Genomic DNA, 16,927 nt, shown 5'->3' with positions numbered 1-16,927 from the left:
CGGCGTTGCATTCCCGGACTAGGAATACAACGATGTGTTATCCTTCGCCATGAACAATCTTGTGGTGGTCATTTTAGTGGTAAGAAAACTGCGCCAAGGTTCTACAATGTGGTTTTTATTAGCCAAACTGTTTAGAGATGCACATGAGCATTGCAAAGCATGCAATCGCTGCCCGTGATTAGTCGCATTATTCAACGCAATATGATGCCCTTAAATCCCATTCTAATTGTGGAAATCTTTGATGTATGGGGCATCAACTTCATGGGTCCATTTCCAAATTCTCATGGCTTCCTATACATACTTGTAGCGATTGACTATGTGTGTCAAAATGGATTGAGAGGCATTGGCATGTCGTGCTCGCGATCATAAAACGGTCGTTTTGTTTTGTAAAAGAAAATATTTTCTCGATTTGGTGTTCCAAAAGCTATAGTTAGTGACGGGGAAAACATTTCTGCAATAAAATTTTTGAATCATTAGTAAAAAATGTGGAGTCACGCACAAAGTGGCAACTCCATATCATCCTCAAACCGATTGGTCAAGTAGAAGTCTCTAATCGAGAAATAAAATCCATTTTGGAAAAAAAGCTAATCCATCTAGGAAAGATCGGGTTCTACGATTATCGATGCCTTGTGGGCATGCTGAGCGACTTTTAAGATACCTAGGGATGTCTCGTATCGCCCTGCGTTTTTGAAAACCCATCATCGCCGGTTGAACTTGAGCACCGTGCTCTATGGGCCATCAAAAGCCTCAATTATAACACTAACGTTATGGTGCTTAAAAGAAAATTGCAGTTAAATGAGCTTGAGGAAATTGAGTGATGCCTATGATCTCAAATCCTATAAAGCCAACATGAAAAGAGTGCATGACAAGCACATATTGCTTAAAAGAGTTCAAAGTCGGTCAAAAGTTTTGATGTACAACTCAAGATTACACATCTTTCCAGGAAAATTAAAAACTTCGATGGTCCGGTCCTTTCAACGTCCTGCTGTCACTCCTTATGGGGCTATCTCTCGTGAAAACGTAAATGATGGTAGCTTAATTTCAAGTAAATGGCGGCACCTTAAACATTATCATGAGTTGCGCTCTCGGATGTCGAAGAGACTCTTCTCGATGATCCAGTCTACCGCGGACTAATAGATTCGGCTGGTGTACTTCTTTCCATGTATTTAAGGGGAAAAGTATGCCATTAGGGTAGTAGGGCCCTCTTCTATTTTCTTTTCTAACAATCCCTAGAGTGACTTAATGGATGTGCCTTGTCCATATGAAAATATTTCAAAACATTCTCGGTGTAATTAGTCTAGTGGACTAATACACCACTAGAACTTCTCTCTCAATCGCAAGTCGGAGACAAAGTCTTATTTCCCAAGGTCTTTCATCTCAAATTCCTTCTTTAGGTATTGGCGCGGTTATCTCGAGCTCTTCCGAGTTCCAATCAAATTTATGTCATTCACATAAGTGGCTAGTATTGCAAATCCATTTAAGGATTTCTTTATGAAGACACATGGGCAAATTTCATTGTTTGCATACCCTTCCTTAGACAAATATTCACTAAGACGATTGTACCACAATCTTTGGGATTGTTTCAAACCATACAATGAACGTCTTAGTTTAATTGATGCACGTACTCCTTGATTTTGTTTTGAGGGCAAACCAAATCCTTCAGGGATTTTCATGTAAATATATTTGTCTATGTCCCCATACAAGTAGTCAAATCACTACATTCATGAGTATGATTCTTCATAATCAATCCCAGGTTTCTGCAGAAAACCTTGTGCCACAAGACGTGTCTTATATCGAGAAATTTCATTTTTCTCGTTTCGTTTTCGAACAAACACCCATTTGTAACCTACAGGGTTAACACCTTTTGGGGTTTGTACCATAGGTCCAAATACACCACGTTTATTGAAAGAGTTTAATTATGCTTGAATAACAAATTCCAGATTGGCTAATCTTTCCTTTGTCGACAAAACACGTGGCTCATTTATTTTTCATCATTGTCCTTTGATGTTCCAATAGCTATACCATAGCTAAATATGTTATCTATGACAAGTGCTTTCCTATCCCACAATTCACCTGAACATGCATGAAATATTGAGATCGATCTCTTTATTTTCAGGTACCTGTGCCTCTTCAGGGGCAACCATATATAGGCATTTCAGTGAATTTTGGATATTTGCACATTATTTGTTTATGGAGCTCCAGCCATTACCTGGCTATTAATTGGACAAGATGGTTTCTCAGTTCTCCTCTCCTAGGAGCTTTGGATCCTATAGGTCTACCACGCTTTTAGCGTATAATAGATTCATTTGCCGCCATGTTTGGACCCCGTCCAAATGGAACATCAATTCTGGCTGGCACATTCATGGTTACTTTTACCATATCATTAAATGCTTAGGCATTTTCTTTGCAACCGCTTGCAAGTGTATCATTCTCCTTATCTCTTAATGAGACAGAGGACGTGATCCAAGTTGCTTCACGTCGTTCCTTAGAGCAACCATTGCTCTTCTCCCCCTAACGACGGGAATACTATCTCATTAAATTGACAATTATGTAATCTGACCGCTGTCTAAGTGAGCTTCTGGCTTCCAACGTTAGATATGATACACAATGTCTTTCTCATTTATGGGTATAGTCGACCAGACATATATCCATAATACTTTTCTCCATTTATATATCCATACATTTCAACATAAAGCAAAATAAATTTGTAAAGATTGATACTAGTGCATTGTGATAGAATAAATTCAAAATAAGGAAATTCAAAATATTAACGACAATCCTAGCCTAGACTGTCCATGAATAAAACACAATATTAACGGTAAACGTTCCATGAATTGGTAATAAAAATATAATTAACTAAATAAATCATTCCAAAGATGAAAGTTTGCTCATCAAACTTTCCCATTGCATTTGGTAGTATGACCATCTTCTGGTGATCATACCTATCCTTCAGGGATTTCCAAAGACCTGCTGGGTCTTCCTCTATTAGGTACTCATTCTTTAAGTCGTCATGAATATGATGATGTAGGAATATGAGAATTGTGGCCTTTAACATATATGATTTTAGAACTTCAAGTTCTTGAAAACAAAATAGCTATAAAAATGAATTGGGCCTACATAAATGACCACTGTAATGGGCCAAAACCGAACCAGTCCTTATGGGTTGGACCTGACCAAGTCGATATAGTCAACCAGACGATCTTAGAACTTCAGGTTCCTAAAAATTCGACCTTAGAACTTCTGGTTCCTAAAAATTAGATCTGGGAACGCCAGGTTCCTAAAAATAATAGATCTTAGAACTTCAAGTTTCTAAAAAAAATAGATTTTGGAACTTCGGGTTCCTAACAATTTAATTCTTTAAACTTCAGGTTCCTAAAAAAATAGATCTTGGAACTTCGGGTTCCAAATATATCGTAGAACTTTAGGGTCTACATCATTGTTCAATAGTATACATAAAAAAAATATGAAAATGAAAAGAATTGCATGTAATTCTATGTTTTAATCCATCTCACAATATAAAACAAAGAATTGCATAGATTTGGTAAGGAATACGATACCTATCCGATTGAAAAATCAGATTACCACGTTTCGCTATTCGATGAGAAATTGGCCCATAAAGAACTGTAAAACTGAATCAGCTCTGGACAAATTAGGCTTAAATCCATACACCGTTGGAAACATCTTTGAGTTAGTTTTCTAATGCAATAAGCGGATTGCAAAACCGATCACCAAGTAGAAAGTTATAACTATTTTCGTCAGAAGTGTCTTTCTATTCCGAATTTCGAAGCTAATGTCATGAGCTGGGTTTTATTAACTTAAGGCCCGTAATCAATAAAACATATGGGCTTTGACCTTTAAAAGTTATTAGGCCCTTTATCCAGTAAAATATAACATGTTGTCATCGTCTTCTTCACTGGAATAGCCGACCATAAGTTTTTTTAAAGGAATCACCGAATCAGGTACTTAAAGCTTGATTTAACTTTATCATAATAGATGCATAACATTTAACAACCAGTCATTATAAAGCCCAATTAAAAAAAAAAAAAAAAAAAAAAAAAAAAAAAAAAAAAAAAAAAAAAAACCATGATGAAATTAAATATTGCATGCCCCATGCCTCTCTAGAAGGTTGTTATCTTGCTTTACAGCATCACAAGTCATACCTAAGTATGGCATAGCTAATAAATTGGTATTAACCCTTTTCTTTTATCAAACTAAAAACAAAAGAAAAATTTAGAAGTTGATCCAGGAAATATAAATGATCCGATGAACATTAGGGCTCTTTACTTCAGCTACCAAGGCACAATGAAATTTAATAGACTTGACCTGGATAATCTATAGTCAATCAGTCCTTACAGTAGAGCTTATATTTCTTACCACATTTATTTATTTATTAATTTGCATGTTTATTGGTAGATAGGTATTGCACATTTTGCACAGAGCTTAATTATCGTACCACATGCAGATCATTCATCGACTCCCTTGACTGAAAAACAAAAACACCTCTTATATTACATTACCGGAATTCGGCGCTAAAGACTACCAATAATAGCACCTTCGTCTTCTGTTTTACGCGACTCCAGTGAAACAAAACAGTTTAAACATGCACTTACAGTAACAAGCCAGAGAAAGACGTTAACAGTAAAGTTAAATTCGACAGTAACGAATTTAATACCAAAATACAAATTTAAATTCAATAGAATATTAATCACTATTCATAATAACAAGTTAAACACATACCATTAATCGTAAGTAAAACACATACCTTTAATCCAAAATTAGAGACTATCGTGCTGATAACGTGTTAGAAATTAAACCGATTTGGAGAGAACACCACACTAACTTAACATGTAGATTGAATCAATAAAAGAGAGAGAGAGAGAGAGAGAGAGAGAGAGAGAGAGAGAGATTCTTATTTCTTGAGGTAAAACTAAATGGGAGGAGGTTACCTTTATATACAACTAGGTAACCTCCTTTCTAAGATAAGGGATTAACATGATAAACAGTAAGATAGAGGATGATCAGGATAAACATCAAGATAGAAGGTTATCAGGATAAATACCAAGATAGAGGATTATCAGGATAACACATATCAATGGTGGGCATCCACATAAGCCCATGGATTTCATAACAAAAAGCAATATTTTCAACCAAAAACGATTTTCCTAAAACCCTTACGCCACAAATAATAGTTTCCACACTAATCTAAGGTGAAGTTTAACATAACAAAGTTTCTTTCTAGAAAATGATAATGAAACTATAAAGAACAAATGAAAAAAATGAATTGAGTTGCTTGAACATTTACTTTATGCATTTGTTAACCACACATGTGACTGGGAAAAAAATAAAAAAATAAAAAACTAATCATAAAATAAGTAATAGTGTACACCAAAAACAAATAAAATTGTATTATATGCACTATATATATGGGTCTAACAAATAAAGTTGAATCAATTTGAGGTGTAAAATTTAGTCATAGTTAAGGATTTCAAAAACCACATGCCACAATAATTACGACATATTCTAATTAAATTTATGAATTTTATAATTTTCAATTTTAGCGGAATAACGAGATTTAGTTAAAACGAACGTTGGCTTAAATAATTTATATAACTATTGATTTAGTTAAAGTAGACGTTGGGCTTAAATAAATTATATACCAAACCAAACCAAAACAAATTACATATGGAAAATTAAATTATACAAAAAATAACATCACAAAATATATAATAGCAATTGGAAAAAAAAACCCCCCAATAATAACAAATATTTTCAAATATATATAATATTGCATGAAACTAACGTCAAAGAACAATTAATGAGAAATAGAAAACTAGATGCAAATACATCGAACTAACCTCAAATAATATTTAACGAGAAACCGAAAATTTGATGCACATGCAAACATTAAACTAATCTTAAAAATTAATTAATGGGCAATTAGAATATTGATACAAATGCATTAAACTAACCTCAAAGAATAAATAACGGGAAATCAAAACTTGAATGCACATACATCAAACTAACACCAACAAATAATTATCGGGAAATCATAAACTGGATGCAAATGCATTGAACTAACCCTCATATATTAAATTACCGGGAAATCAGAAACTGGATGCAACTGTATTGAACTAACCTAAAAAAAATAACTATAAATTGGAAACATGATGCAAATGCGTGAAACTAATCTTTACAAATAATTAACGGGAACTCGGAAACTGGATGCAATTACACTAAACTAATTTTAAAAAATAAACTTGATGCAAATGCATTGAACTAACCTCAAGAAATAATTTACGGAAAATCAGAAATTGGATGCAAATTCATTGAACTAACCTCAAACAATAATTAACGGGAAATCAGAAACTATATGTAAATACAACCTCATCGAATAATAAACGAGAAATCGAAAACTGGCCGGATGCAAATGTATTAAACTAATCTAAAAAAATGATTAACGGAAAATCTGAAACTAGATGCAAATGCATTTAACTGAGCTCGAAGAATAATTATCAGTAAATTGGAAATTGGATGCAAATGCATTAAACTACAGCAAAGAATAATTAACAATAAATCGGAAACTGGATGCAACTACATGCATTGAACTAACCTCAAAAAATAAATAACGGAAAATCATAAATTGGATGCAAATGCATTGAACTAATTTCAAGATATAGTTGTGTTATATGTTGTGGGAATGTCTCGATAAGTATAGTTTTGCATTTAAACCGGTGTTTATATAATCTTTTTTCGTATAATTGAGAACACCTTACTATTCAAGTAGTTTCAATATGAACTTTATCTTATTAGACAATTTCATAAAACTTCGATCAAACTTCAATTATTAAACAACAAATGAAGTTGAAGGGTTTTATCAATGGCGAATTATTATTTTTTTAATAGAGAGTACGTGAAATTTTTATGTTATAAAAAATTTGGATGAGTGAGCAATATAATATATGTATATAATAGTTATGCATATATAGTTAAATATATTTTTCATAATAATTAATATGACAGGACCCGTTCATAGATAATATTTGAAAATCCCACATAGTAAGTCAGGTATATAATTTAAATAATAATTAACGGAAAATCAGAAACTGAATAATGTTTGATAATCCAATATAGTAAATCAAGCATAATTTATTTTTATGTCATGTTTGCAAGGACACTATATATGGATAAGTAGAAAGTTGGTATTACACACCACATTGGATAATTAAAATAAAATCGAAAACTGGATTCAAATATATTGAATTGAGCTCAAAGAGTAATTAACGGAAAATTAAATTTTTTTTATCCAAATGCAATAAACTAAACTCAAAAAGTAATTAATTAGAAATCGGAAACTGGATGTAACTGTATTAAACTAACATCAGAGAATAATTAATGGGAAATTAGAAATTGGATGCAAATACTTGAAAAATATTTAACTATAAATTAGAAACGGTATGCAAAAATGCATCAAACAAACCTCAAATAATAATTAACGATGAATCAGAAACTGGATGCAAATGCATTGAACTAACCTCAAAATATAATTAACAAGAAATCAAAAACCAAATACAACTGCATTGAACTAACCTCATAGAATAATTGCCGGGAAATCAGAAACTACATACAAATACATTAAAATAACATAAAATAATAGTTAACGGGAAATCAGAAATCGGATGAAATTGCATTGAACTAATTAAAATCTCAGATCATAAATAAACATAAATCACTAGATGCAGATGTATTGAACTAACCTTAAAGAGTTATAAATAAAAAATCGAAAGTTGTATGCAAATTTAATGAACTAATTTAAAGACTAATTAACGAATATATAGAAACATAAAAAAAATGGATGCAAATGCACTGAACTAACCTCAATGAATAATTAACGGGAAATCATAAATTTGATGCAACTGCATTGAACAAACCTCAAAAAATAATTAACGGGAAATCGAAAACTTGCTGCAAATGCATTAAACTAACCTCGAAAAATAATTAATGGAAAATCAGAAATTGGATGCAACTGCATTGAACTAACCTCAAAGAATAATTAACGGAAAATAGAAAACTAGATGTAACTGCATTAAACTAAAATCATATAGTAACTAACATGCCGGGAAAATCAGAAATTGGATGCAATATTCTTGATGAATATTTAACGGAAAATCAGAAACTGGATGCAAATGCATTAAAATAACCTTAAATAATAATTAACTAAAAATCGAAAACCAGATGTAACTACATCGAACTACCCTCAAAGCATAAATAACCGGAAATTGATTGGAAACTAGATGCGAACTAACTTCGCAAAGTAATTAACGGGAAATCAGAAACTGGATGCAGATGTATTAAACTATTAAACTAACCTCAAAGAGTAATTAACGGAAAATTGGAACTTTAATGCAAATGCAATTAACTAATCTCAAATAGTCATTAACGAAACATTGAAAACAATATGGAATTGCACTAAATTAATTTTAATGAATAATTAACAAAAAATCATAAATTTGGTGCAACTGCACTAAACTAACCTCAAATAATAATTAACGGGAAATCAAAAACTTGATACAACTACATTGAATTAATCTCAAAGAATAATTAATGGAAAATCGGAAACTAGATCCAACTACATACATTGAACTAGCCTCAAAGAATAATTAACGTAAAATTAAAAACTTAATGCAAATGCATTGAACTAACCTCGAAATATAGTTGTATTATATATAGGGAGAATATAATATCTCGACAAGTATAGTTTTGCATTTTAAGTAGTACTTATTATAATTATTTTATTATGATTGAGAATGTCTTGCTATTTAAGTAACTTCAATATCATCTTCGCCACATTAAACATTATCACAAAATTTCTATCAAACTTCTATTATTAAACATAACAACCAAAATAAATCGACGGATTTTACCAAGATTTGGTGCTTTCGTTTGATAGAGAGTGGTGCAAAAAGTTTAAACAAGTGATTAATATAATTTTCATATCTCATAGTTATGAATAGTTGCTAATATTTTTTAGAATAATTTAATATAACGACATCCATTCGTAGGACGGGTTTGAAAGCTAATTTTTCTTTGAATGAAACACTTTAGGTGCTAAAGGCAAATGAACTCTCCGGATGTTTTAGACTTTAGTGATTTATGCCACGATATGCCAAAATATATCGAGAAACATAATGTGAAATCTGATTTGATAAAATAACTTTTAAGAAAAATCACAACCAAATATGTTTATTAAAAAACTGGTTTTAGAATAAATACTTTTTCATAAAAATGTTTTTTAAGAAAAAATGAGAACCAAACACCCACTTAGTGTTAGGAAAAAAAAAAAAAAAACCCTTGGACCAAGGTGAAGTCACTGAACCGAGCCAAAACAGCGGCAAGGTTGTCGACAGTCTCTACTTAAGGTCTGCCAAAATAATGGGATAAATGTGTTCGCTGCTAGATTTAATTCTTTGATGCTGGTCCAGACTCAACTTTTTTTATTTTTGGTGGGGTTCGACCCCCCAGACCTCTCTGTATTGAGAGTGGGTCTTTTCCATCAAGCTAGCTCATGTGCAGATTTTGATGATGGATTAAACACTTAAAGCAATGCCTCTCGCAATGCAGTGAACTGTCTTTTTATTTTTTTGGTTCTCCCTATACATTCACAGATTCACTCATTTGTCTTCTTCATATTTGCATGGTTAGTAAAGGCTCTCTACATTTGATGACCGTTAATTGCAATTTCTTGTGTTTAAAAAAAAAAAAAAAAAAAATCAGTCCTTGTGAGGTTGGTCCACTGTTAAAGTTGGAAAGTGTTGAGTGAAGACTAGTGTCAAGCGACACTCCTTTTACTCGGGGGATTGATGTTTATAAATCTTTTCTGTGTTTCTAAAGTCTAGATTTCTACTAGACTTTTCTTTAGTAAAAGGATGATTTAGTGCCCCCAGGAATAGGTAGAACCGTAGAAGACAGAGGTCCTGTAGGATGGGGGAGGGAATAGGGAGGATATGGACAGGGTGACAAGCATATTGGGAATGTGTTAATTTGTTAAGAAATTCTATCTGGCGATATGAACTGTTAATTTAATTATGCTTGCATATCAAGAAAGATCTTCCATTTGCTTTTTTTGCCTTTGTTAAATTTAGCAGCATTACAAGTTTTGGCAAGTACAGTGGCAAACTTAATTTCCCAAAATATAAATATACTCGAAGAGTCAGATTTTTCAAATACTCGGACAAATTAGTAATACTCATTATATGTTCTTCCTGGTAAAAAAATCCATTGTTTTGAACCTGCCCAAGAATGAGTCTCCCCAAGAATAGCTTTAAAATTACGCATACATTCTCTATAAACAAGGTGGTAAGATTCATTGAAACCAAAAAAGGCAAGTTAATCTCTACTTGTTTATAAAGGAAATGGCGTTGGTGAGATTCTAACTTGAATTTTCATTTTTCTTCAATGGAGTTGGCTTTCCTTGTTCTTAATCTTCTTTTAGGGTCATCTCTTGTGCTTGCTTACGATCCGGCATCAGTTTTTGGTTCCAATCGCTTCTTCTTAAAAGAAGCTGGGATTGATAGGCGTGTTCCTAAAGGCCCCAATCCTCTTGAGCCTCCTCCAACACCAGTTGTATTCAATCCCAGTAAATACTCTGATGTTGATATTCCTAAGGAGTTTCTATCAATTCCAGACGCATTCAGATCAAATCCTGACGGAACTCTGAAGGAAATCAAGCCCACGTGGTTTCAAGGATGCAAAGATAAATTTTATTGTGATCCTCCGCCTGCAGCAGATGCACTCCCATCAGATGACGGTCTGGATACTACAGGGCCCAAAATATTAGTTCCTATTGGAGCACCTCCTAAATCCGCCTCCAATTACCTGGGATGAAAGGGCTTGTTCCAAAAAGCCATGATCGTATTCCTGATCATTCTAAATTATCCCTAACAGCTTAGCTGTATTTTCAGTGATGCCAAGTGCAAAGTTAATTGTGTTCAATCCTATTCAATAAGATGTGTAACTATTATTCCATTTAGAGTTTGCTTTTCTTTTTCATCCATTAGTGTCTCCGGATAAAGACCATATGTCCGTATATCAATCTAGTTTGGTAGTTTCCATATATGCATTATTATTAGGATTCTAATGAAGTAATCGAAAAGTCTAGTTGAAATTTTAAGTAAACTGGTTCCAATCTTTACACTTTATAAGTCACAAGAAGTAAATCGTGTTCTGGTAATTACTAAAGAATATTAGTGCTGTGTATTGGATTGAATTTGCCATTCTATATTTTGGGCTTTAGATATGAACAAACAAAATCATCGACTAAAAGTTGGAGAAAGATCCTCGACAGTTTTTCTTGCAGCAAAGTTTAGAATGGATTTAAGAAAGACAAATGTAGTACATGCATTTCGTCCATAAGTAGCACAGTAGTGAAACAATATTATAAAGGTACATATCGAGAAATATTACAATCGCGTGGATACTAATACTACTATAGAGATCTAATTCCTCTTTGCCAAGCTAGGATGACTCAAGCTTAGATCTCAAGAAGAAGAGCCATTTTCACCTATATGTACTGGTCTGTCTGAAGAGAACGAAGAATCCAACCACCCGGCATCTTTAGCCCCATTAACATATTGAACGAACTGTTGTTCAGCATCTGGGACATCCAAAGCCAAATCATCGAGATAGTCTGCCACTCTCCCGAAACCTTTCGCCATCTGATTCGTGGTGATGAGTCCGACCGAAAAACACTGCCCCAACAAATCCCACAACCTTCCACTCCTCTTTTCCATGACTGTCACCAATGCCTTCTTGACAACCTCATGGTGGAAAAATGGCATGCCTAGTTCCTTTATGCAGCGGAATGCTTCATGTACCTCTCCACCAGATTCATACTCCTCCAACAACTTCTCAATTTTGTCTTTGACATCCTCAATTGCCCATCCAGGCTTGCTGCTTCCTCCACCACCCCAACATCTTAGAATCCGCTCACTAGAAAGGCGGGGTTGAAGCAATGACCGTGCCATTTGGAATACTTTGCTTCGTATTGAATCTGTTCCGGTGCAACGAGTACCTATTTCCTCTAAATGTTGCGGAGGGAGGACTTCATCTACCACAGCTCTAGCCAAAAACATTGCAAGATCTTCGACAACTGCTGGATTATCCAAAGAGGTGTCATCTGCAGCATCAATCAACATGACAAACCCATTTACAATACCATCTGAGGGAAATGAAAGAGATGTGAGCAACATAGAAGCCATTTCTTTCTCCCTGTTCTTACGATCCATTGCCATAGTTATCAGCTTCTTCACAAAAAGAGCACTTAGTTCTACAGAAGAATTACAGTTTTCTGATTCTAGACTACTAACAACCTCTAATATATCACCGGCCAAGAAATACTCCTGAATTGTTGCTTCAACCTGGATCTTGAAGAGCCTTATAGTGTCATTTTCTATCCCCCTCTCTTGTTGGAAAGAAAGTGACTTCAGAGACGAAGCACACAACCAGCCCTCTGATGCTGCCTTTGAGATCAATGACTGCAAAAGCTCCCTTGCGCTGAGGATATCAAGCGACAAGTCATCAACCATGTCAATTAGCCGACTAAATCCCTTGGTTATTTGACTTGAATTAATAAGTCCTTCCCCAGACGCTTCCTTCAACAAGTCCAGAAGTCGGTCTTCAGATGCTCGGTTTTCCATTGCCATTATAAGCACCCGCTTGACTATCTCATGGTGGAAAAAAGGGACTTTCAGATCTTTGATGCACCTGAAAGCCTCCTTCTTATCACCGCTCAGGACATACTCTATCAGCAGATTTTTAATCTTTGTTTTCATATCGTCATATGTTTTGTTTTTGCAACCACTCCACTTGCGCTCAATGATCTCTGCATGAAGTGGAGCAGATAAGTAGCCCTTCTCTGCTCTTAATAAAACCTCTGCCCCTTTAGAGTCTTTCACTAATGAGGCCATTTGGTTTTTCAAAAATGCTGGCGGAAGTATGTCATCGACAACAGCACGGGCTATAAAGAGTGCCAGAACATCCACTGCGTCTGGAATATCTACAATCAAATCATCTGCTGATTCAATCAATTTGCTAAAGCCTTTATACACATGTGGAGGGGCAAGCACATTTGCGTAAAGTGAAGATAACAGAACAGCAGCCATTTCTTTCTCTTTGTCATGCCTATCCATTGCCATAGAGAGAAGCTTCTTAACAAAGTAGTAGTTATAGCCTGGCATACCAAGTTCTTGTAATTCATTCGCAGTCGACAGGACATCATCATTAACAAAATATTCCTCTACTATTATCATAAGCTTTTTCCTATACTCCGCAAATGCTCGAACAGATTCTGTTTCAGTTAACTGCTTACCCTGAAAATTTCTACACAAATTTGAGTCATCATGAAATATTCAATCACAAGTATCATTTTGTAATAGCTACACTTTAAGCAACCAGATCGATATGCATTGCACATCAAAGAAAAAACATCATGGTTAAAAGAGTGTTCATAAAAATGAGATATCAAACACAAATTATCTAGTGTTTTACCTCATTATTGTCATAATTTGGATCATTTGGATCAATGCAGTCCTCTTCTGTATCAAGCAAACCTCCCCAGGTACCTTTTCCTCCATAGCCAGCTGTATCGACATTATGTTACAACATGATGGAAATAGCAATACATTTCAATCTATGGCGTGTAGTTGTGCTTGTGCATTACCTTTTTTGGGACGACCATCTCGTCCAGAATGCGTGTGCCTGTCATTCTTCCTTGGGCTCCCCTTGCTTGGACTCCACTTGCTACTAGGACTTCCTTTGCTACTAGGACTACCTTTGCTACTGGGACTTCCTTTGCTTGGTCCATGCTTACCATGATGCGGCTTTGGCAATTTTGGAGATCTAGGGGTAGTGTTAATTTGCAAGGGAGTAACAGATAGTTGGTCGGTACTCTCTGAGGCAGAATGGAACTGTTCTGGATGCTCTTTGGATACTTTGTTATACTCCATAACACAATTTACACCTAATATCACTATTACTTCACTAATTCAAAATCGCTATTGCCATGAAAAGATCCTTGAGACCAGCACCCTTGCACAAAATATGCTCTTACTCCAAATGTCAGTCGCGGTTATGTCCAAACTACATTATTAACAAAAGCAAAATAAACAAATAAATAAAAAACAGACAAATAAATAAAAATGAGTAAATTAAATAATCAAATTGCTATGATCTAAAAAGTTATCTCTGACATCCAAAATAACATAACAAAACAAATGCTTACGAAATACTTTACTGCAACAACTTTCACTACAATCAAATGTACTGTGGCAAAAATTGTAAACCTTAAATTCCAAAAAAAAGAATTTGAAGGTGAGGTTTCACAAGCGCTCTTCATTCAGAGGGTGAAAAATACAACTCTTACAAATTTGTAGGATGAACTTGGATAAAAACAACAAACCGAAAAAGTGGAGTAAAGCAAAATGCTATTGTTTCAACCATACAGAAACTTCTTGTAAAAACAAGTGCAAGTAAAGCATTGGATCATGGAAGAAACTAAAAATGCAAAAGATTAAAGATATTATTTCTACACTTACTCTAAACAAGAAAGGAAAGGATGGAGTATACCAACCTGATGGGAATGCAGATATGGAAGAGAAATGGAGAAAGTGAGAGAAGGGGAGTTTTTCAGGGTTACAATATGGAAGGGAATGCTCCCAGCGGGATTTGCTCCAAGAGCTCCAAGGAATCGGGAACCAACCACGTGTCCACTAAAAAGGGATTGTCAGTTATCAAATTTAGAACAAATTTTCTGATTTGCCACTACTAAAAATAGAAAAAATAATAAAAAATTTCATTGTAAAATATATAAGAGTTCTTTCCATCATTAGCTAAAGATTTTTTTTATTTTTTTTAATTTGAAAGAAGCACTTCAAGTTTTTTATCCCTTTTTTTTTTCCAACAATTAAGACAAAAAACTAGATTCTATAAGTGGTTAGGTTTTTTCCTTTAATTTTTTTAAGTTTGGGGATAAATCAGAAAACATATATTAAGATGGAATTTTAATTTTAATAACTGTTGACCCTTTTCGGTGGACACTTGGTTGATTTCTATTTCTCTTGGAGCTCTTGGAGCAAATTCCAATGGGAGCAAAAAAATCACTCTACAAAATGCAACAGAATGCCCCGGGTAACACGTTGGTCAAACAACTGAATTTCAACGCTAGTGCTAAAGATGTGTTTTAATGCACACGTAAACCATGCAGAAAATGTTCCGACTTTGTTAGCCACAAATGTGATACTTTACGTAATAATTAATGGATTACCATAATTTTGGGAGTAATTGTTGCTCATACCAATTTTCAAATAAACTTCTAGGCAATCCGAGTCTTTTGAACTCAAGGTGCACGATAGACTTCATTATTTTTAGTCTAAAATAGGACCAAATTCTAAAATTTACTATAGCTTTATTCAATAGGTCAATAACCATAGGAGGACAATTACCAAACTGCATGGACTATAACATTTATTGTACTTGATAGTCCAATTTTAGTCTAGTAATCAAAAGGCCTACAGCGGAACGAAGGAGTGTTAATTTCACCAAAATAAACGTATATGAAGGAATACTAATTAGAGGTATGCTTGAATTGCCTCGTTCGGTCACGCCTTACTTTGAACGTAGAACCATTCTCGTCAGCACATGCAACCCTAATTTTAACTATTGAGCTCTATTAAATTAGTTGTAGACGTGTAGTTAAGGGTAGACCGTTGCGAGGGGCAGAGCCAAGGGTGTGCTAGCTGCACACCCTAAGCTTTCCCAAAAAAAAAACTATTTATGTGGTAGTAGCTTTCCTTTTCCAAAGAGGTAAAACTTTAGTCAAGAAGATCCAATTTCAATTCAAAACAACTCTAGAAGACAGAGTTTTTTTATAATCACTCACAAGAATAAATTTCGAGTGAAAATAACCATGAAACCCAATTTTCGAGTGAAAATAACCCTCAAGGACAAATAATCCAGATTTGAAATAAATATTTTTCGATTTTACTCTTTTTGTCATTTTACTATGAACAATGAGTGTTCATACCTTCTGCTGATATATGAACAATAATTGTTCATACCCAAATAGGTTAACGTATCTTATACAATATATTGATATATGAACAGTGATTATTCATAGATTATGTTGAGATATAAATAGTGATTATTCATACTTGTTCATACCTAAATAGGTGAACGTACCTTATACAATATATTGATATATGAACAATGATTATTCATAGATCATGTTGAGATATAAACAATGATTATTCATAGATTATGTTGAGATATAAACAGTGATTATTCATACTCCAATAGGTATTCTTACTGATCATACATTATGTTAAAGTATGAACATTGATTGTTTATACCCCAAATAGGTATGAACAATCATTGTTCATACTTCAATAAGTGTTCTTATTGATCATACATTATATTTATGAATGAACATTGATTGTTCATACCCTAATATATGTATGAACAATGACTGTTCATAGCTCATATTGATGTATGAGGTATGAACAATTATTGTTCATACTCCAATAAGTGTTCTTATTTATCATACATTATATTTAAGTATAAATACGTATTGTTCATATCTATTTTGGGTATAAACATTTATTGTTCATATCTGCTTTGAGTTCATGTTTTTTTGTTGGTATGAACACGTATTGTTCATACCTACTTTAGGTATGAACAATCAATGTTCATATCTATTTTGGGTATGAACATTTATTGTTCATATATGTTTTGGGTATGAATAATTAATGTTCATATCTGTTTTGGGTTCATGTTTTTTTTGGGTATGAACACGGTTGGTATGAACAATCATTGTTCATATCTAAAGAAGGTATGAACAATCATTATTCATATATGTTTTGGGTATGAACATTTATTG

At 33.8% G+C, this 16,927-nt stretch overlaps 1 protein-coding gene across 2 annotated transcripts; it reads right to left on the bottom strand.

Annotated features, from left to right (window-relative positions):
• Window positions 1-11,341: 11,341 nt before the first annotated feature.
• Window positions 11,342-14,745, bottom strand: LOC147502504 (MA3 DOMAIN-CONTAINING TRANSLATION REGULATORY FACTOR 2-like). Of its 2 annotated transcripts, XM_086607292.1 has the most exons (4): window positions 14,624-14,745; window positions 13,715-14,133; window positions 13,543-13,634; window positions 11,342-13,364 (listed from the first exon to the last, which is right to left on the bottom strand). In XM_086607292.1, exons 2-4 carry the CDS (start codon window positions 13,998-14,000, stop codon window positions 11,535-11,537), a joined length of 2,208 nt encoding a protein of 735 aa, XP_086463418.1. In that variant the 5' UTR covers window positions 14,001-14,133; window positions 14,624-14,745; the 3' UTR covers window positions 11,342-11,534. The 2 variants fall into 2 exon arrangements, with proteins under 2 accessions (XP_086463418.1, XP_086463419.1); XM_086607293.1 differs by lacking the exon at window positions 14,624-14,745 and having other exon boundaries at window positions 11,342-13,374.
• Between the last annotated feature and the right edge of the window lie 2,182 nt (window positions 14,746-16,927).

The sequence above is a fragment of the Coptis chinensis genome, chromosome 4 (genome assembly GCF_015680905.1).
Source record: "Coptis chinensis isolate HL-2020 chromosome 4, ASM1568090v1, whole genome shotgun sequence".
Classification (NCBI taxonomy): Eukaryota; Viridiplantae; Streptophyta; class Magnoliopsida; order Ranunculales; family Ranunculaceae; genus Coptis; species Coptis chinensis.
Note: the sequence above shows the minus strand (reverse complement) of the source record. Positions and strands in the feature narration are given on the sequence as shown.

Excerpts from the sequence above, each read along its gene's own strand:
- LOC147502504 (XM_086607292.1), bottom strand. The coding sequence starts at position 14,000 with ATGGAGTATAACAAAGTATCCAAAGAGCATCCAGAACAGTTCCATTCT. Across the intron at positions 13,635-13,714 it reads AGATGGTCGTCCCAAAAAAG|CTGGCTATGGAGGAAAAGGT; the intron begins GTAATGCACAAG and ends ATGTCGATACAG. Across the intron at positions 13,365-13,542 it reads CAAATTATGACAATAATGAG|GGTAAGCAGTTAACTGAAAC; the intron begins GTAAAACACTAG and ends AGAAATTTTCAG.